The 19876-nt window shown below is 52.8% G+C and overlaps 9 protein-coding genes across 9 annotated transcripts; 5 read left to right on the top strand and 4 right to left on the bottom strand.

The window, feature by feature from the left end:
• Nucleotides 1-814: 814 nt before the first annotated feature.
• GUITHDRAFT_106649 (hypothetical protein) lies at nucleotides 815-2438 on the top strand (the record flags this gene model as incomplete). Its single annotated transcript, XM_005834583.1, has 10 exons — nucleotides 815-882; nucleotides 940-1108; nucleotides 1156-1204; nucleotides 1476-1546; nucleotides 1606-1659; nucleotides 1717-1796; nucleotides 1849-1917; nucleotides 1971-2010; nucleotides 2167-2236; nucleotides 2284-2438. 10 exons carry the CDS (start codon nucleotides 815-817, stop codon nucleotides 2436-2438), a joined length of 825 nt encoding a protein of 274 aa, XP_005834640.1.
• Nucleotides 2439-4099: 1661 nt separating this feature from the next.
• On the top strand, nucleotides 4100-4820 carry GUITHDRAFT_106648 (hypothetical protein; the record flags this gene model as incomplete). Its single annotated transcript, XM_005834582.1, has 4 exons — nucleotides 4100-4277; nucleotides 4366-4529; nucleotides 4575-4658; nucleotides 4704-4820. The coding sequence occupies 4 exons, from the start codon at nucleotides 4100-4102 to the stop codon at nucleotides 4818-4820; spliced, it is 543 nt and encodes a 180-aa protein (XP_005834639.1).
• An 86-nt stretch (nucleotides 4821-4906) lies between these two features.
• Nucleotides 4907-7319, bottom strand: GUITHDRAFT_106647 (hypothetical protein; the record flags this gene model as incomplete). The annotated part of the gene is made up of 5 exons (XM_005834581.1): nucleotides 4907-4981; nucleotides 5035-6885; nucleotides 6935-7087; nucleotides 7131-7202; nucleotides 7254-7319. The coding sequence occupies 5 exons, from the start codon at nucleotides 7317-7319 to the stop codon at nucleotides 4907-4909; spliced, it is 2217 nt and encodes a 738-aa protein (XP_005834638.1).
• A 314-nt stretch (nucleotides 7320-7633) lies between these two features.
• Nucleotides 7634-9259, bottom strand: GUITHDRAFT_137416 (hypothetical protein; the record flags this gene model as incomplete). Its single annotated transcript, XM_005834580.1, has 1 exon — nucleotides 7634-9259. One exon carries the CDS (start codon nucleotides 9257-9259, stop codon nucleotides 7634-7636), a length of 1626 nt encoding a protein of 541 aa, XP_005834637.1.
• A 391-nt stretch (nucleotides 9260-9650) lies between these two features.
• Nucleotides 9651-11046, top strand: GUITHDRAFT_162667 (hypothetical protein; the record flags this gene model as incomplete). Its single annotated transcript, XM_005834579.1, has 5 exons — nucleotides 9651-9924; nucleotides 9996-10033; nucleotides 10149-10258; nucleotides 10313-10412; nucleotides 10470-11046. The coding sequence occupies 5 exons, from the start codon at nucleotides 9651-9653 to the stop codon at nucleotides 10863-10865; spliced, it is 918 nt and encodes a 305-aa protein (XP_005834636.1). The 3' UTR covers nucleotides 10866-11046.
• A 337-nt stretch (nucleotides 11047-11383) lies between these two features.
• On the bottom strand, nucleotides 11384-13148 carry GUITHDRAFT_137414 (hypothetical protein; the record flags this gene model as incomplete). The annotated part of the gene is made up of 6 exons (XM_005834578.1): nucleotides 11384-11430; nucleotides 11679-11760; nucleotides 11809-11868; nucleotides 11980-12042; nucleotides 12091-12165; nucleotides 12375-13148. 6 exons carry the CDS (start codon nucleotides 13146-13148, stop codon nucleotides 11384-11386), a joined length of 1101 nt encoding a protein of 366 aa, XP_005834635.1.
• Nucleotides 13149-14060: 912 nt separating this feature from the next.
• Nucleotides 14061-16346, top strand: GUITHDRAFT_106642 (hypothetical protein; the record flags this gene model as incomplete). Its single annotated transcript, XM_005834577.1, has 1 exon — nucleotides 14061-16346. One exon carries the CDS (start codon nucleotides 14061-14063, stop codon nucleotides 16344-16346), a length of 2286 nt encoding a protein of 761 aa, XP_005834634.1.
• Nucleotides 16347-16969: 623 nt separating this feature from the next.
• Nucleotides 16970-18705, top strand: GUITHDRAFT_106641 (hypothetical protein; the record flags this gene model as incomplete). Its single annotated transcript, XM_005834576.1, has 11 exons — nucleotides 16970-17162; nucleotides 17220-17286; nucleotides 17384-17486; nucleotides 17534-17593; nucleotides 17637-17854; nucleotides 17904-18018; nucleotides 18080-18246; nucleotides 18293-18362; nucleotides 18414-18520; nucleotides 18565-18631; nucleotides 18676-18705. 11 exons carry the CDS (start codon nucleotides 16970-16972, stop codon nucleotides 18703-18705), a joined length of 1197 nt encoding a protein of 398 aa, XP_005834633.1.
• A 224-nt stretch (nucleotides 18706-18929) lies between these two features.
• GUITHDRAFT_106640 (hypothetical protein) lies at nucleotides 18930-19605 on the bottom strand (the record flags this gene model as incomplete). Its single annotated transcript, XM_005834575.1, has 4 exons — nucleotides 18930-18975; nucleotides 19033-19121; nucleotides 19184-19404; nucleotides 19458-19605. 4 exons carry the CDS (start codon nucleotides 19603-19605, stop codon nucleotides 18930-18932), a joined length of 504 nt encoding a protein of 167 aa, XP_005834632.1.
• Nucleotides 19606-19876: the final 271 nt, after the last annotated feature.

Below are 19876 nucleotides of genomic sequence, written 5' to 3'. Positions count from 1 at the left end.
ATTGGCTGGTTTTAAGGAGGGTGGGGTAGGGGGAGCTGATCGTGTCTTTGCAGGATGCGATCACCCCTACCAACTCCCTCTTGGGATCACTGAAGCAGCTCAAGAGAGGGGGTGGGGTCATCCTTCCCGCCAAAAAAATGGTGTCTTTTTTCCTTTGCTGGTGTACTGGACTACCCCACCCATATTCCATGAGTTGCCCAAGGGAAAGACGTGGGTAGGGGGTTGCATGGACAGTTGTTGAAGACCGAAGGAATGGACGGGTGGGGCTACGGTCCACATTCTTTTTTGATGAGGCCCTTGGAACTGTTAAGATGACTTTTCTCTCTCGAGCAGCTCTCAGACTGGTAGAACGGAGAGTTTCCCGCGCAATCCCTGAGAATTGCGACCCCAGACTTGATCCACCCGACCCCCTTGAATGACAGGGAACACGGGGATATGGAATTTATCATCACCCTCCCTTGGATACAATCTGGGGTACACCAGACCGGTCCATTTGTGTTCCTCTACAGGGGTATGAAGACAACCGTACCCCCCACAATCGCACCCTTGCTACGGTACCTGACTTTTTTTTTCCCTCCCCACAGTTTATAAACTCGCTTCCCGCCCTCGAACCCACAAACCTGACGCGCGCGCGCTGCTTCCACCACCTCGTCGTCCTCCTCCTCGCCCTTCTTCTTTCTTCTTTGATTCCTAGCTCTCACTGTCCTCGCCTCACTGCCTGCCGACGAAATCTTTCTCGTGGTCCAGAACGAATTCTCTGTTATCCTCCTTCATCCGAGGACTCGTCTCTATTTCTCAAGCTATATTCATCAGCATGGTGAAAAGTATTTTTGACCTTGGGGAACAAATTCAGAACCTGATTGGCTATGACGAGCCGCTTAGGTAGGCAACCCAAATGTACAACACGGTTCTCAGCATTGATGATTTTTTTTGGAACAGTCCTAAAATTTCGGTCGAAAAGCCTGATATGGAAATGAGAGCATCGGGATCGCCAACAAATGTCGAAGCATTTGTAGATTCTCAAGTGAACATGAAAACTAAGACAAACGCTCCCCAACTTCCGCAAAATTTTGCTCGAAGAGATCTTGCTCGCTTGATGAATACCATGGTGAATTGGATTATGAATCGATTGCGTTTTCGGCTTATCTTCTTCAGGTCGTCGTTGTCACATCAGAGAAAGTTCAGACTGTTCCTCAATTTCATGGTCTGTGGACCATATTTGAGGGAAAACTAGTTGCAGTCTCCGACAAACAGAACATTGTTATCGAGAGACCGGGAAATCGGGTATCATTTTGGGAAATCATGAACATCTTTGTAAGACTGATGCCAATACATGCAGTCACGACTTCAGTTGGAGGCAAAGATTGTGAAAGGTGTTTACCCACGACAGCCTGGCCATGAGCCTTGCTCTTTTTTCTATGATACTGGAAGATGTGCATTCGGTCCAACTTGCCGAAAAGATCATAATCCGGCAGTCATCAGTGAAACGGGTATCATTGCCTTGAAAGGTTCTGATCAAGAGGTGATTTGTCCAAGACAGCAATTGGTGCTATAAAATCAAAACTTCGTTGAGAATTACTTGTTCTGATACGAGCTTGATTGCAGACATTACATTTGGCAATGATTCCGGAAGATTCAACAGAATCTACCCTGACTCAGGTTGAAATGATTATGCCAAACAAATGCAAGTGTTTTAAATGCTTTAAATGCTTGCAGGAGTTCCGGAAGTTTGGCACCATCACAAGTATCAACATCTGCCAAACAAGTTCTCTTCTTTCCTCCGGAATACGTTTGAGGTGACCCAATTCTTGTTGCTTTTGCAGCTGGCTGATTTTTTCTACACTACAGATATGCCTTTGTGTCATTTGCGACTGAGAAACAAGCGCTACACGCAAAACAGACCCTAAATGAAGATAAGTAAGTTTTCTTCATTACTCCATATTACTGTTACAATTTGACATAAATGACAGGAATTCGTTTTGGTATTGCAAGATCCAATTTGCCAAAAGAGTCACAATGTCACCTTACGCCTCGAATACTGAACTAAACAGAGATTTAACTCTTCCAAGGAGACATATTCCTGCCTTACGTTCAAATCCGATATTTGTTGGGCTCAATTCATCATCAGCACTTACTGTTGAGCAAGAAGTTTTGACAGCGCTACAGCCGTTCGGAACGATTAAGAACCTGATAGTGGATTCGCAGTTCCGTCATGCAATCGTAACATTCAAGTACAGTAAGTTTCCATTGGGATGTATCTTATATTGACTTGAGTTGCGTCAGAATGCGATGCTGAGGAAGCAGTAAGAGTGCTTGCAGACGAGAAATCTTTGATTGCATCCTACACCCACCAAAAATCTACGTGTCTCATCTATGCACATCAAAAATCAAAGTCAAGCACCCAAGCACTTGTTGATGACATCAAGATTGAGATGTAATCCTCTTTGCATCTCACAATATTACCAGCCAGGGACTGACGTTATTCATTTGAACAAATAGGCGAAATTTTTCAGGAATTTCGTCAATTGTAGTCCATCAGAATGACTATGCTTTGATCGAATTCGATACCGTCAGCGATGCAAATCACGCTTTTCACTGGATAATTGCAAGGAAGAACTCAAATTTAGTGCTCGATTTTCATCCCTTGGAGGTAAATATCCAATGTTTCTCATAACATATTTGCATTCTAATTTGTTGGGGCAAGGATCGAGAACGGCTCCGACGACAATTCAACAGATATCACGCATTGACACAGCAGAAGTCAGATATTCTTAAGACAATTCAAAATGCTTGGGGCAGCAAAGGCTCTTTGCAAGTACAAATCAACCATATGAAATCGATTGATGTAAGCTGCAAGAATTCTTTGACAACGATGCATGATCATTGAATTCCAGGATGAACTACGTGCTAAAGAAGGAATACTTACAAAGCTAGTTGTGCAAGCTTTGAAACAAGCCCAATATTTGGAGTCAGCAAAGACAAGGGATGGTCTTGCAATGCAAATTGGAATGGAGGCAATGATTTTCTGTGAATGCATGCACGGAAGTCTCGAGGACTTCATAATTGCTCAGGTTAGTCATTTCTTGAGTATTCTTTCAACATCACGTGACTCCACATCCAGAACGTGGATGGCTTACGAACTGATTTCGGGGGCTCAACCCAACATCTACAAGGTCTTCACATCACATCTTTGTATGAGGATCTTCTGCCACATGTTCAAGATTGTAAGCTGGATCAAGTGAACTTTTGAACTGTTTTGACTGAAGCGCTAAAATATGATTCATCTACTAATCATTGGATATCGTAAGATTGCAATAAATTGGATTGTGTATTTCAATTAGTGATGGCTCGTCCTGTGCTTGCTGCAGAATGTCATCTACTTGATATTCATCTTGTTTCGTCATCCCTTCCTTGGGACAATCTTCTGTCCCTCCCCTTACATCGATAGATTCACAGTCTCGCTCTGTTACTTCCTTCCATTCTCATCTCATGATTTCCGTCCTCTCTTTCCCTTCCCTTCTCGAACACTTCTCCTTCCCATCTCCTTCCATTCTCTAACACTTCTCGTTCCATCCTCTTCTCCTCCCCTTTTCTTCCCCATCTCCTTTTCCTTCTCCTTCTCCTTCCTATCTCCTGCTCTTCTCGAACACTTCTCATTCTCCCACCCTCCTTGCCTTCTATTTCGCTTTCCCTTCTCTGACACCTTCAAGGTTCGACTAGTTTTGACTCTTTTTACCACGTTTGCCTCTTTGACTTCAAATTTGAAAAGAAAATTCAATTCATCCAGGGAAATATTTCAAATTTGACGAGCCGGTGAAGATTTGTTTCGGTCGTGGCCGAAACGCCGCCGATGTAGATCCCGTGGCTAGGGAGGAGGGAGGGAGGAGAGGAGGGAGCACCTCGCTACACGACAAAGTAGATGAGGGAGAAGAAAGACATGGCACATGGGTCATAAGAGATCTGAAGTTCTCTTGCTCCTCAGCGGTAGGATGAAACTGCCGACCGCTGAATGTTGTGAGCAGGCATGGCGGGGGGATCCTTCTTCGGTTGGCTGGAGGGTGAGATGAGGAGGAGGAGTGTGAGAGCTCTGAACAGATTGATGCATGTGGGAACAACAGGATGCTGCTCGGCTAAGGTCATCAACCCGATGAGAGACGATGCAGTGAGGATGGAGGAAGACTTTCAAGAATCCAACCTGAGGAGGCGATCTGATGGGGCGCACCGGAACGACCCTGCCACTCCCAGGGATCCTGGCACCCGACACGTTGAGTCCTCAGGTTATGACTGCCTCCCCTTGCCCTCTGGGCAGTCGCTCGTTCCCCCTTCCGTCCTCAATTAAGGCTGAACCTGCTCCTCCTCCCACAGGCCTCGCCAAGTACTCCCCGCGCGTGATAGGAACGGACGCAGAGAAAGTGGGGCTGGGGATCGCCTTCCAGCAGATGGTAGCGCTGAATCAAGATCCCCGTCCTAAGTTAGCCGTCAAGTCCCTCGCAATCGAATCTCCTGCCTTCCACAGCGGGCAGATCGAGGTGGGCCCTGCTTAGCGACTCTTGAAGGGCTCGGGTGACTGGCAGGAGCAGGAAGGAGACGTGCTGATTTCCATCGACGGGAGGTCAGTGAGAGGGATGACAGGAGCTGAGATCGCCCCCTACATCCTGGTGAGAAGGAGCAGGAGCCGTCGGTCGATGCTGACGCGCTGTCAGGGCCCGCAGGGCAGCTGGGTGGAATTATCGTTCGAGAGGGGTGCAATCAACGGCGGAGCTCTGAAGGTTGTGAATGTGAGCCTGCAGCGAAGATGGAATCGAGTCTCGAGTACTTGAAGTTTGTTGAAGGGCTGGAGGAGGGCAGGGGGTTGGGGAATGTGGATGGTGGAATGGAACAGATTTATATCATCTACAGTAAATCTTCATCTGGAAGTTGTTTGTTGCCACTTGGCCTTGCTCTGCTCGAAGAACCCATTGTAGTCCATCCGCAGGAGCAGCTGGAGTGGTGGAAAGTCACGAAGGAGGTGGAGGGCAGAGCGCAGAATCTTACCTGGGAGAGGACTGGCGTCGTGTGCGCTTGTGAAGTCTTCAAGACGGTGAAAAGGAGGAGGGCGTTGCGTTGGAACCTCAGCCTGATCTCCGACAGCTCCTCTCCTGTCACTGAAGGAGCCTCGATGGAGTATCGGGCTCCGATGAGGTCCTCGGCACAAGGCTCCATGTCCCCTGACACTGAAGTCTTGAGCGGCTTGTACACAGTCACTTCCCTGTCCTCCTCGCTGAAGTTTGTGATGACGTTAAGCTCCCCATTCACCGTGATCGGACATCCCAAGTAGGACAGCCCACCTATCCCAACCCCACCATTACCTTCAGCTCCTCCTACTCCTGCCTCTCCCAGTGTGAACTTCTGCCTGCTCTCTGCGCTAGACACGATCCCCTTCTCTACCGTCTTCCACTGCGACATACGTCGGGCGAAGTTCAGCGCAATCTTCAGGAGGATGTTGACAGTCTGCCATGCGAGCTTGTTCCGCGTCAGACAGTCAGAGGATATCCTCTCGAGGAACGTCACGTGCGCCGCTCGGATGGTCTCGAAGTCGTCACTGGACCTGATCACGTTCCTTGCGATCTCGAACTGCGCGTCGAGCACGTCGCACTGCAGGTAGTAGAGCAAGTTGTTGACCAGAAACGCCATCTCCGCTCTCACCGTCCACAGGTTCACCATGTGTCTTCCCGAGCTCGACGCCTTGTGTAGCACGCTGCTGATGGCTCTCCCGTACCTCCCGCTCTGCGTCTGGTGCCATGCGAACTGCAGTTCAGCCTGCGCGCGCTTGACGCGGAGGAGGAAGGAGAACAGGATGTTATACTGCTTCATGACCTCCGGTGTGAAGAGCAGAGTCGAGAGAGGCCACTCCATATCGTAGGCCATTCGCAGCTTGTCAAGCCCTTCCTCTTCCCCTTGCTCCCCCTTGTCCCCTTGTACCTTCTCTTGTTCTTGCAAGGTCCCGATGACCAGCCGCGTTCGAGCAAACATCTCGTCCTCATCCGCATAGCTCAGCAGCGCTGCTCGCCTAAACGGCTCGTTCACGTCATGCTCGGCGGTGTCAGAGGCAGGGAGGGACAGGAGGCCCCTAGTGTTCTCGATGAAGGCCTGGTAGAGGTCCCCGCGGGCGAGCAAGAAGTAGTCCTTCAAGGCCTTGAAGTGCAGCGGCAGCCGAGCCCGCTCCACCACCAGCCGCCACAGGCGCTTGGAGAGGTACTGGTGAACCTCGTCGACTAGCGACTCGAACTTATTACGGTGAAATGAGCCTTCCTTGCTGATCGCCTTCATCTGACCGTTGAACCTGCCGATCTGCTCGGCCTCAGGCCGATCCTCGGGGCGAGTGTTGGGCTGCATCAGGACCCTCATCGCCACCCCACAGAACAAGATCTTCTCGAGCATGACGGCTGACAGGATTCCAGGCTTCATTCTGAGGTTCAGCTCGAACAGCTGGTCCTCGTGGTGCTTCCCCGACATCCTCTGGTGGCTCGTGCCTCCCGTTAGCTGCCTCTCCTCCACCCTCCTCTGCCTCGGGGAGATGAAAAACTCCCCATGGGGATCGCTGAGGATCCCATAGATCATCCAGGCGCTGACTTGGCTGTAGAGCACGATGTTCATCCTCCCAAGGACCTTCTCCAGCGCATACTGGACAACCGAGATGCCGCTGCAGGAGTGCTTCGAGACAAGGTCGAGCATCTGGCAGCCGTGGGATTTGAGCTTGCCGATGTCTTGGATCAGCGTCTTGACGTAGGGAAACAAGATCTCAAAGTCTGCAGCCTCCGACAGCAAGTAGGTCAGCGACAGGCCAGGGTCCTCGATCAAGGCCTGCTCCACCCGCAGCACTGTCGACCGGTACACGTCCAACATCTGTACACGAACATCAGCACTGCCCCGACCCTCTCGGACATCTCCAGACCTCGTTCAGCCCTGAAACAAACGCCCTCAAGTAGAGCCCTTTGTGATTCGCGTCCTTGGGCTTTTCCTCCTCCATGTTTTGCTGTACATCTTTGATGAAGGAGTTGATCACCGAGTAGTTGTATCCTATCGCAGCGATACGAGTGAGCAGCTCCTGTCACACCAGCTGTCAACTCCTTCCCCCCTCTCGTCCTTACCCATTTCACCTTTTCACTGTCCGCCAGGAACTTGGCGTGCTTGTTGACCACGTAGCCCTTGTTGCTCTCATCCTGCGTCAACCACTCAGGACGATTCTCGGTCGGACATGGCAAGTCAAGCACCTCTGCTTCACAGACTATCGATCCAGGATGCCCGAGCAGGGCAAACAGCACCTCGTGGTAGACCATCCCTACCGCCGACTCGCAAGCTCTGGCATCGCTCTAGCTGCTCGTGCGCTCCTTGCGACTGGCCCACAGCGTCAGTGATGTTAATCGCCTCCCTACTTGCCCCTCATACCATCCGTAACTCCTCCCTGCTAACTCCTCCCTCCCTCCCGCCACCTCCCTCCCTCCCGCCATTTCCCCGACGGGCTCATGTTTCGCTCGAAAATTAAAGTTTTACTTAAAATTTTAACTAAAAATTTAATCAGCCCGACTTCAACGGTTTGGGCCGGGCCCCCCGCGTGTCACGCGGCCGGGCTGACTGCCAGGCTCCTTCGCAGTCAGTCAACGGTCAGCAGTTCCGGGCTGGTCCAGTCGTGTCGGAATTCAGGCCTGATCTGGGTCAAGCTCAAGGAGATGTTGTGAAGAATCGCCCGGGCGATGCGATGCATCCGAATTCTGTGCTCAGCGATATGCATCATGGCGTCGTCGATGTTCTTAGAAGAGTACTCCTCCTTGAGAATCACTTCCTCCTCCGAGGGCTCACGGCCAGCAAGGTCTCGGATGTTAATGTTGGCGATCGGCTTTCTCAGCGATTTGCTCAGTGACTTGAGCGTCTGATGGTTCCATATTCCTCCAAGGCAGTGCTGTGCCTTGGGATGGTTGATAGTCATCTCGCAGCCACCACCTGAAGTTCCTGAACGAGCCGTCAGCTTGCGTATGGTGTGGATCGACCCATGCTTGACAAATACCCATACGTTCTCTTGAAGGTCTTCCTGCAGGGTTCTGTATTTCTTGAAGATCTTGTCAGAGAGGATTTGCTCGGACTCCCGGAGGTGTCGGTATGGCTCTTTGGAGTGAACAGCAACTCCAAGAAGAGTCGGCATGTTCGGCCCAACCCTCAGATGAGCGTTGACATCTTTAATCCTCTCTCTGGTGCGATGGTACAGGTCTTGCTGCATCTGGATCCAAGCTTGTCGATTCTTCATATAGTATTCGTCCTGGGAATCATAGTTGTCATCTTTTTGTGACCTCAATCCTTGAATCAGCCGGCAATTGAGGTCAACCATGCACTCGATGCCGTCAGGATCCGGCCAGGTGGACAACAGAAGGTAATCGGACTGCATGATGACGCATTGATTGAGTTGGCTTGAGTCCGGATTCAAGTCGACCATCACGATGTCTGCCTTGACATCCTGTGCTGCCTGTCTGATCAGCCAATTGACGCTCCCATGAATCCTCTGGTAGCTAGCGTCGTTCTCGAACTGATTTGCGACAGCAATTCGATTCGATATCTGTGAGGTGTTGTGGTGCCCGATCACAAGGTGTACAGATCCCTGAGCCTTGCCGCGCTTCTTGGAGATGATGTGCTGTATCTTGCAGGCCTTATCGAATCGACGCTTCTCGAACTTCTTCATCAGGGTGGGATTGGATTCTCGCATCGAGGGATCAGGGTTTAGGAATTCAGGCTGCCCTTGTTCCTGTATGAGGACTGGAGTCAGCTTCTTGGGCATAGTGTCGGTATCCTCTGGGTTGACTATCTCAGTCAGACCGTTCAAGACCTCTCTGATGATCGGCAAGCCGTTGTCATCCTCCACTGGCAAGCGATCTCCATTCGGGCCGCCGACACGTATTCTCTTGGAGAATGTTATTTCCTTCTCAGGATCCTCCAGGTACAACAAGGACTTTGTGAGAGAGCCTTGAGAGTCAAGATCCACCAGCAGAATGTTGAATCCCATCTCTGCCAGAGCAAAGCCTACCTCGACGCAAGTGGTTGTCTTCAAGACCCCACCCTTGTTGTTGTACGACGACAGCACCAGTGGCTTTGCAGGCCCGTCTTCTTGCTTTCTCAACGTCTGGAGGAGGCTGTCAGCGATGTCGAGATTGATCTCTCTGTCCATTGTATCCTTCAAGTCCTGCTCATTGTCAATCTTTCTTTCATGCTTGCTTCCTGGCGGTGTAGCCATCGCGGCGCGGACAGGAGTACGGTACCCCCTCTTGTCCCATCATGGCATTGACTACCCCACCTACCGACTGCAGAAAAGCCCAGGGCAAGCAAGGTGGAAAAAGTGCTGCTAGGCTAGGGGGATAGGGGTCCCCGATTATGGCGGTTTCGGAGCTTCGACATTGCGGGCCGGCCTCGCTGGAGCTAACTACAAGTCACTGAAGTCAGCGAACTTGACCCGCTATGGTTCTGCACCAGCAACAAGACCGAAGTCCCAGCTGCTGTCTCTTGTTTTTGATGACCTCTTGAACTGAGGGGGACTTGAAATGCCTCTCTGATGCGACTAGTGCAGCATGGCGGCGTTCCAGTAGGAGGGGAGGAGGAGGAGGAGGGGAAGAAGGAGAATGCGTGACATGCGTGTACGACTCGTGTTGCTCGCTTGTTGTGCTGTGCTCGGGGCGAGCACAGTCTGTAGCCCAGTGCACTCAGAGGCTGGAGGGGTAGCAGGAAACGAATGCCTGCGCTTGAGAGGAGGGGCGGATTCAGGGGAGAACAAAGGCCAGAACAAGAGGAGATTGAAGCTGAGGTACTGGAGGGACGAGCTCGGGTTCCGCGTGTACACCTCCAAGAAGATCGATCCGAATGGCTTCCCGACATACCCCGCGCACCCTCCCCCGTTCCATCCAAGTTCGTTGGCAACCCTCCTCGTCTCTTGTTCAGGACCTAAGCTGTGAAGCAGGTGATCTCGAGTTCTGCAGGTGTGAGGATGAGGTGCATGTTGAGAGTTGCTCTGCAAGTGAGGAGTGTTGACAGGCAGAGAGCGGCCTGGAAAGAGCGCCATGGCCTCTTCGACCCTCTCCTCCTCGAGGTCGACAGCTCTGTCCTCCTCCCAACCTCTCATCGTGTCGTAGGAGATCAGGAAAGAGAGGATGACGCGTCTTCCTCCAGACGGCATGGACTTCGAGGGGGACGCACTTCCCCAAGAGCTCTTCAGGTCGTACCTGTTCAGGAAGGCAAGAGGGTGAGGCTGTTGAGAAGCGAAGAGTCCGTGGAGGTTCTGAAAGCTTGCTATCAGTCCCACTACGTCAGACGTTCCTCTTTACTCCAGCGATCATGATGAGCTAGTGACCATCGACGAGTTCCTCAAGTTGAAGGCGGCTGCTTGGGAAGACACGGTGAAGGAGCATGCTTGTGGGCAGGGCCGTTACGCTGATGTGCTTCCCCGGTAGCAGGAGGGAGGCAAGAGGGGGGAGGAGGAGGACGGAGGAGACTCGGGCACTGTCTTCGCAGACTACAGCGAGCTGATGAAGAGAAACGTGACAGTGATTGACGGGAACACGACGAGCTACGTTGAATTGAGCATGCAAGTTCTTCATGGTGCGGATCAAGGAGACGGCAGGGAGGGAGGAGAAAGTGAGGGAGATGCAGAAGAAGGAATGGTTGAGGAAGGAGACGACAGGGGAGAGAAACTTTCGGAACATGCTGCTGACGTCGCTACCACCAACAGACTTGAGAAGAAATCTCTTGGCAAGAAGGAGGGGAAACTAAAGGAGAAAACATCAGTGAAAGGAGAAGGACTGTCGCTGAAAAAGAAGAACAGGAAGCAAAGAACGCCGAAGGAGAGTTGATGAGTTGATGGAATGAATTGAAAGCCCTCGTCGCATCTGCATCATCTCATTGCCCGGCAACATCCGGTCCCTCGTGGGTGTAATGATCTGTTTCTAGCATGTCACCAAGACATGTTGAGAGTTCAAGATCTTGTTGGTTCATGTGTGAAGGAGCGAAGCATGCGTAAAAAAAAAAGATGTCTCCTTGAGTCGAACCATCCATTCACGAATGTTTGCTGATGTTCAACCAATTGAGACTGTAGATCTTAACTTGCAACTTTGCATTTTCTTTTGAAGAGAAGTCGAGCCGAGCCGAGCCGAGCGGAGACGGGAAGGGACGGGAAGGGAAGGGAAGGGACGGGACGGGAAGGGAAGGGAAGGGAAGGGACGAGAAGGGAAGGGAAGGGAAGGGAAGGGAAGGGAAGGGCAAGGAAGGGAGGAGATTGCAGGAATTCAGGCAGGGAAGGAGAAAGGTGTGGGAGGCAGTGGCACAAGCTCATGATAAGGAGAGACCCAGGAGTCTCGTCGGTCTATGTACATCAGATCTCGATCTTGTACATTGCATTGCGAATGTTCCTGCTGAAATCTAAGCTCCAAAAAGCGGGAGGGAGGGCATCGGAGGAGAGGCGAAGAAAACGAATTGGTGCAGAGAGGAAGGAGGAATCGAGGAGCGAAGTTATGAAGCTGAGAACGCAAAGATGCTGGGGAGGCAGCGTGAGAGGATGAGTAAATACCGCGGAGGAGGGCAAAAAATCTTGCTGAAAGGAGATTTTTCCGATGCTGATGGGACCGACTGCGTGAGAATGGAGGAACAGTGAAGGGATCGTAACTTACGGGTGCAAAGAATGGCAAGAAACTGGTTTGAGATCACTGGGACGATCTTTGTGATAGGATGGGCGAGCGACGAGGAGGAGTTCTTGCGTCAGAAAGTCAACACCTCCTCCTCCCAGGCCCGGCTGCTCACCGAAGGAGGCAGGGAGAAGTGGCCCTGTGGCGTTGACGGGACTGAGTCGGAGGATCTCGACTAAAGCAGGAGGGTTAGGATGAGGAACAGAATGGGGAGGAGGAGGAGGAAGGGAGGAGGGGACGGAGGTCGAAAGACTGAGGCAAACATGAAGAATGGTGAGGCAGGTACCGGTGTGGCTTCCTCTCCCTTCATATCCCTAGCAGGATGCCCAGCGCTCAACCGAGTTGAAATCTGTCGCCTCGTCAGCTCCCTCCTTGCTCGACCCTCAAATCCACTCACCTGCTTCGTCAGCAAGTCCAGCCCCACGTCGATCGCCCCACTCGCCGAACTGTCAAAGCCATGCCCTCCTATCATCTGATGGTCTTGGAAGTCAGAGGAGAGAAGAAATGGGGAAGGAGAAAGGAAGGAAGAAGGCGACAACCGGGAACAGTGCGGAGGGAGGAATGCGAAGGAACACACAGAGGAAGAAGGAGATGGAGCGCCCTGAAGATTATTCAGGGAGGAAAGAGGGAGGGAGAATGAACGGGGAGAGGAAGAGCAGAACAAGGTTAGAGTTAAGCTACCAGGGCAAGGTTTGAGTTAAGCTGCTCGACTTGCTCCTCCACAATCCAGCACTCCAAGTCGCATACTCCAGCTCCCCGCTCGCCTTCCTTCATCCTCCACCGGTTGTCCGCCAGCAGTAGTCGCCCCAGCCATCCTCCTCCCAGCTCCCTCTCGAGGGGGGACGGAGTTCGGATCAGCCCGGTCCCCCATCCCTTCCGCTCGGCCGCCACAAGGATGGACTGCTTCACCTTGCCCACTACCTCCTGCACATCCATGCTCGACTTGAGGAGACGCTCGTCTGAGAGACCCTTGAACGCAGTCTCTACTCCCTCCTGCACCACCTGGCAGATCGAGTCGGCCCAGCGGATAGACAGGAAGTGATTGCTGTCCTGGTCCAGCCCAAGAAAGGAGGACAAGGACGTCTGAGTGAGGTTGTGCTCTCTCCGCAGGAGCAGGAGCTTGCAGTGCATCAGGGTTCTCGCTACGCATACGCAGTAGACAGCAGCGATGGTCCTGGCGATGCTGCTGGTGACAAGCATCCTTCTGAAGAGGAAGCGATTCTGGTGGTGGAGCTTGTCTGCCTCCTGAACTTTCACCCTGAGGCTTTCAAGGTCGAAGAACTGCGTCAACTTCGATCGGATCCTCTTCAGCTCCAGGCAGAACGCTGCATGCCCGTCTCCATCTATCAAGGATCTGCTGAGGAACTCGAAATCATCGTCCTCCTCCTCTGTGTACTTCTCCTCCTTCTCCTCCTTCCCTTCCTCTTTCTCCTTCTTCTGCTTCTCCTCCTCCATTTCTCGTCTCACAAACTTCACAAGATCGTCATCACTCGGAAAGAGCCGCCCTGAGTTCCACAACAACAACATGGTCCCCCCTACTGCGCAAGCAATAATCTTCGTGCGGTGCTTGTTCAGGAACGATTTGATGTCGGCGACGAGGAGAGAGGACATCATTCCTCCTGTAAATGAAGGAGTGAGAAGCAAGCACACCAGATACTAGGCATCAACGGGCAAGGAAGATTCTTTCAAAGACCTGAATCCCAAAGGAGAAGGGAAATAATAAAACTCTAAGATCCCCAACCCTGAGACCTCATGAGGAAAAGGATGTGCAGCAGATCCACTCAGCCAATAGGGAGAGAAGGAGAGAGGTTGACAAGGCAAGAAATACAAGAAAAATGAGGATACAACAGTAGAATACGAGTGGAAGGAGGGAAGCGAGGACGGATGATGGATGATTGAGCATGGGGTAAGGAGCATGGAGCATGGAGCATGGAATCGACGGATCGTGACTCCCATGCTCCCCAACATTGAGCGGCAACGCTGCAGCAACGAAGGAGATGCATTGTGGAGGTCGCGATGGACGATACTCAACATTTCAATCGGCAAGTCCGCCTCATCAACAGCTCGCTCTCCGGGCCCGCCCCGGAGCACAAGAGATGACTCGGATATGCTACTATGACAGGGTCTTAGGAAGAGGTCCTACTTCGATGATAGAATGTCTGCTAGGACCTTACTAAGAGAGTAGTGCTATGAAAGGAAGATTTCTTCCTATGAACTTGCTAGGACCCGTGGTTGTATTTCTGGATGTTTGACTGGCAAGGGTCTTATCACCAGCGAGCTAGAGAGCCGTGAAGCAGCTTCAAGGAGGAGGAGGAGGAGGAGGAGGAGGAGGAGGAGGATGTCAAGGTAAGCTAGTCCCGGTACGGTATGACGATGGACCGAGACAAGTGCCTTCATTCAGCCGAATGTTGTTTGAAGATTTACGACGTTGACCTGTTGTCTGAATCGAGTATTACGTTTCCTCAGTTTCAAGGGCCTCCCACAGACCGCAAGCCCCTCCACGTACAAGCTCATCCCCCCCTCCATCAATGCGAGGCCTCTAACCGGCCATCCTCCTCCTCGTCTCAGCTGGATGACTTCGTCGGCGGTGAAGTTCAGCCTTCCCAGCTCGAGGAAACGATCTCGCTCCTCCAGCAGCGAGTGTTGGACTTGGAGGGGATATGCAAGAAGGCATCTGTCCAGTCGCTGCAATCGTTGGACATCAAAGTGAAGAACATGATCGAAGGCCTTGAAAATTCGCCTAACTTGAGCGTTCTGTTCACTGTCAAGCCTTTCCTTGCAGCTCTCACCAAATGGCAGATGATTATTTTTGTTCTGCTAGACATTGCTCTTTTTGGCTTCCAGACCAGCAGGTTGGCAACACGCATTTCTTCGATGCAGAAAGGTTACGACTGGTCGATGCTCCGACTGTCGCACTTCAACGTCAGAGAGTCGCATCATGGTCGCTCAGTAGCTTTTCAGGTCCAGTCTGCGGGGCTGATGATGAACGAGAGGCTTCTGACGTGGGTGCCTTGTAACTTGACGACCACAGCAGAGGCCATGCGCTTGAGCTGCAGCGAGGACGTGCGTTGGAATGGCATCTACTTCGTGGCTTCCCCCGGCCTTGCCGACAGCGACATGCTGTGGACGGAGTTTGTCCTCGAGACGGACCGAGGAGACGGGTGGGTTGCTCAGAGCTGGAGCGGAGAGCTGGAGCGAGTCTCACGGTCCCGAGCCTTGTATTGCATGCAGAGAGGTCCGACGCAGGACGGAGGAATCTACGATCAGATCTGGTTGTCTACCAACTGCGTCTCTCTGTTGTTTTTCGTCGCAGTGCTTGTGGCGTTGGTCTCGCAGCATTATGTCATCGCCAAGTACAGCTTGATCGCGGGATATTACGTCTTGTACATCGCGATTGTGCCCTCCATCTTTCTTGAGATGAGCCCTGGTGATACTGTCACTTCCAGAGCAGTGATCTGTGCGACCCGAGTGTTTCAATTGATCACTGGCACCCTCTCTGTCGTCTTGCTACATCAGGAGACGCGACTTCTGTTGGGTTTGTCTCTCATCGGCCTCGGAAACTCTGTCAATCAGATCTGCAATCTTGTCTTTGGGATCAGGGATTTTGTACTTACCAACCTCATCTTTCAGGGACTTTTGCCGCTTGTCATCGCTGGGTTGGCGAAGCTATGGCTCATATCAGTTCGGTCAAGGAGCCGTAGCATGATGAAGGCAGACTTCGAGAGGTATGAGAGCGTCTACAAGAGCAACTTCCTTCCTGCAGACCTCGAAGCCTTGAGCAAGGAGCTTGGATTCATTCAGCACTTCACATGGAGCTCACAGGATCCTCCACGTCATACTAGACGTAGACTTCCTGATGAGCCTTTGCAGAAAGAAGGTAGCAAGAGCTCGGTCTCTTCCTGGCTACCTAGCGCTCTCATTGCCGGGATCCCGACCAAGCGATCTGCAGCAACAGACAAGAATCAGCCATCAGGAACAGCACGCACTTCGATCTCAACGATGCTGAGGCTTGGATCAGCAACAAGTCAAGATGACTGGATCACTCCAGTCACAAGTCTCGATCAGATCTACCTGCATGCGACTATCATACAAAACGTGTTCCGAAGGAAAGTGTACGAGATCGCTCGGAGATCCAATGGGCTTCTGAAGCGAAAGCCCGGCAATGACCGAAGTCTTCGAAAGCTAAGGCGGTCGGCCTCTGACGGTGGGACTATCGAGTGCGAGCTCGAAGCTGGCAACGTCCTGCAGTACGCAGAGGTGGAGTGGAGCAAGCAGAAGTCAACGTCCCGAGGCGTCGAGAAGGTCGTGCGGTGCTACGACGGAGACTCGTCTCGTCTAGTCGACGTCTGTCGAGAGAGCATCGTCTACGAGCATATACAAGACATCATAGTCGCGGTAAGGTGCATCAAGCTCGACCAGGATATCTCCGTCAAGCGGATCAAGAACCGTCTCGATCCCGACCTAGACCCATGGAGCACGGCAGGCTATCGGGACGTCGCCATCCACCTGTGCCTCGTATGCCAGGAGGCCTACAACCTCGGTCTTGAGGGGCATGTCTGTGAGCTTCTCCTCATCCCCAAGGACATGCATGACATCAAGATCGGATCTGGACATCGCAAGTATGTCACCTGGAGGAACCTGCGTGGTGAGTGACACCTGCTGAAGCCTAGATGATACACTGTGACTAGTAGGTAAACAACAATGAAATGATATACTAATTGATACATAACGCGAAATGGCACATCAAGAGATAAACAACGCACATCAATAGAGATAAACAACGTCAAGTGATACATTAACAGATATCCGACACAAGGGATATCCCTTGCCGCGTGCGCATCTACTGCTGATCGAGTCACTACTAGTGAACTAGCGAAAAAGTGAACTCGGCGGAGATCTGGTTCTCGTGGGGGTGGGGGTAATTTCATGGTAAAGAAAGGGGGTACTACAGGCGCAAGATTGTTTGCGCCATGGAAGGGGTTGCGGGGAAGGCGGCAACGCTCACCGAGCGGAGGAGGAGGAGGAGAAGGAGGAGTGATAGGGGAGACCTTGCTTCGTCATCAACATCTCTACCTGCCTGTTGTCAACACGCTTCTTCAGCTCCCTCGTCTGTCTGCTGGTCGCTGATCGTCTTCGCTGCCTGCCTCCAACCCTCATGCTCTTTCCTGGCCCCAGTCGCGCTCCCTCAGCAGAGGCTCTCGACTCAACCTCGTGCCTGGACGAGGATTCATCGAGCATGCAGCGCAACGAAGATCACTGCAAGCTTCAATGAGGACATGAAGGACTTCTTGGCCGTCAGTCTTGTTGGTTCCAACCTCCTTATAGACAGGAACGACCCGCTGGTCTTCCTCGCTCCGACCTTGGAGTTCGGGGAGGATGGTTTTGGTCTGCAGTCACGCATAGCGACATCAGACAGCTTCACCGTCTCAGGGCAACGCAGAGCAGTCCCGATCCCTGTGGCATCGAAGGGTGAGGATGATGATGTGGGCATGGCAAGTTTGACTGATGAAGAGTGTTGACTGGCAGAGGAGGTCACGTTGCTAGGAGGTCTTCGTTCTTTCGAGGAGGTCATTTCAAACAAGGTGTCAAATCGGTGCCTGTCTCTGCTCGAAAAGTCTCAGGCTGTCGTCGCCACAAAGTTGGTTCAGCTTAAACATGTCGCGCACTTTCCTTTCCTTAGCCCTTCCCAGGCCCCTCTGGGACGCTCTCCCCTTCGAAGACTTGGGCCCTGAAGCGCGACGATCGGCGGTAGAGATGATCAATCGCGAGACGAACCTCCGCAGTCCTCTTGACGTGCGTCAACGTCGTGGATCTTGCTTTCCTTTGCTGAACCCTCGCAGGTCATCCAGAGGCTGTGGGAAGCTGCCGCCTGCTCGCCGTACCGAGTGATGATCGATGAGGTTGGCCATTCTTGCTAGAGGAGAAAGTGAGAGCGTCGGGCAGGTTCCTTCGCTCTATGATGGGAGCTCCATCACACTGGGAGGAAGCATCCTCTTCGGAAGGGGCGAGTTGGAGGGGACGGACCAGCCGATGAGGATGGTCGCCAGTCCTGCCGCGTCCGTTGCTTTTGCGACCAAGTTCGGCAGCCCAGTCTACATCAGGAAGGACATCTACAAGGAAACGTGCTGCAGAATCGTCAACCTGGGCGACGAGGGGGAGCGGTAGAGGGAGGAGGGGGGAAGGGCTCGGGCCTCTGACTTGTTCCTGCAGCAATAAGTTTTCAATCGACGGATCTCAGCCTGTTGCATGGCGGACGCCCAAGACGGCCGAGAAGTTCATGTTTAGAGTGCGAGAATCGCAGAAGAACGCCAAGATAAGGGAGGAGGTGAGACTCAGTTGGTTCCCCTGGGAAAACTGCAGCGGGTGATCTTGGTGTGCTCGGGCAGGCGTTGAGGAAGAAGACGTGGGAGATGAAGGCTTCCGACCTGCTGGCAATGAGCGTCGAGCAGCTCCGGTTCATCCTCGCAGAGCAGGGAGTTCCTTCTTCCAGCAAGGCGACCAAGGAGGAGCTGGAGGACCTGGTGCTGCCGGGCATGGATGAAGTCGAGAGACGGTGACGACAAGGGGAGGGAGAGGAGGATTGTGAGATACTTTTACAGCATCGTCATGATCCAACGAGCCGTGGAGCGTGAGGATTACGGGACGGCTTCACAGCTGGCTGCCAACCAGGTGAGGGCAGCGCAGAGGAGGAGGAGTAGGTGGTTGAGCTAAAGTCCGCAGTCACGGAGGGGGAGGATAGCGGCAGCGATCGTCGAGGCAGTGCGGGAGGAGAGATACTACGAGGCTGCGGAGCTGCAGGAGGAACTGGAAGTGATCACGATGGGACGGTGAGCTGTTGGTAGCGCTAAAAGCTCCTGAACCTTCCCGGCAGGGCCGACATCACCCAAGATGAAGGATCGTACGATCCGTACTTGGACGCAGACGACTGGTACGTCAAGGTAGGAAGGGGAAGGAGGAGAGGGCCGCCGCTGACCTGCAGCAGGACCTGATGCGCAGGCGGAAAGGGAAGTGAAGAACGGAAGCAGAGAAGAGGGATCGAGGGGGGCATGAAAGGAGGAAGAGATAGCGAGGAATGGGAAGGGCGAGGAGGGAGGAGGGAGGCGAGGAGGGAGGGAAGGGGCAGGCCCGATCCCTTGGGCAAGGAGGATGTAACTAAGGGGTGAAAATGCTAGAAAGACCCCTTGTTCACTGTGTCTGCCCGCAAACAAACACTCTGAGCATAAGAGCTGTGCAGCGTTACTCGGATGTTTTCGACTTGTATCTCTTCTCTGTCGTCCAGGACCTGAAGGAAAGTTCTCCTCAGCACATGCTCCACACACAAGTATGCTGCATGACTCACCCAACGTCCTCCGTGTTCACGTTCTTCCTCCCTTTCAGCTGCGGAGGTACCAAGGAGCTATTCGCCAGCATCCTCTGGCCAGTGTACACCTGCGCAAGGAGCTCAGGATGACAGGCGACCTCCTCGTAGTGATTGATGACAGTGTGATGACCTTGTTTGCATCCACAGACGTTCCGACCGCTGGCTTGATGTAGTCCGCTCGTTCCCCGATGGTATCACTAGCCCTCACGCCAGTGGGGGGAGGAACGTTGTGGTACTCCTTGCCGATCCGATCGACGCTCTTCTCCTCGGTCTGCTCATCGTCGTCCCTTGCCCAGCTACTTGTCGAGGCCATCATCTGCGAAGCGCTCGGTAGCTTCCTTTTCTTCGCTCCTGGACATTTCACAGCGTTAGGGAGCAGAGGGGGCCTAGGATGGCTGGCTCACCTGATCCCTCCGCCCCTTCCTTGTCCTTCCCCTCTGCAGCATTCTCCTTAGTGTCCTTACCCTTCCCTGCCTTCTCCTCCTTCCCCTTCGCCTCCTCCTCCTCCTCCTCCTCCTCCGAGCTGTATCCTTCGACGAGCGACGCCAGCATAACCTCTCAACGCCGTATCCTATTGTGGGTTTATTGGCTATGGTTCCCTTCAAGAAAAGTCTTTCATTTATTTATTGTATTTTTCATATTTTATTGTTTATTTATTGCCAGGCTTCGGAAAGGGAAAGGAGCTCCTCCCGCCTCCCGCTCCTTCTCTTCCCCTCCCCTCCCCTCCCGCGCCGTCCCGCGTCACCTTCTCCTCCCTCTCCTCCCTCTCCTCCCTCCCCTCCCTACCCTCCCTACCCTCCCCTCCCTCCCCTCCCTCTCCTCC

This window comes from Guillardia theta (genome assembly GCF_000315625.1).
Source record: "Guillardia theta CCMP2712 unplaced genomic scaffold GUITHscaffold_25, whole genome shotgun sequence".
Classification (NCBI taxonomy): Eukaryota; class Cryptophyceae; order Pyrenomonadales; family Geminigeraceae; genus Guillardia; species Guillardia theta.
This window is presented reverse-complemented; position numbering and strand designations above follow the sequence as displayed.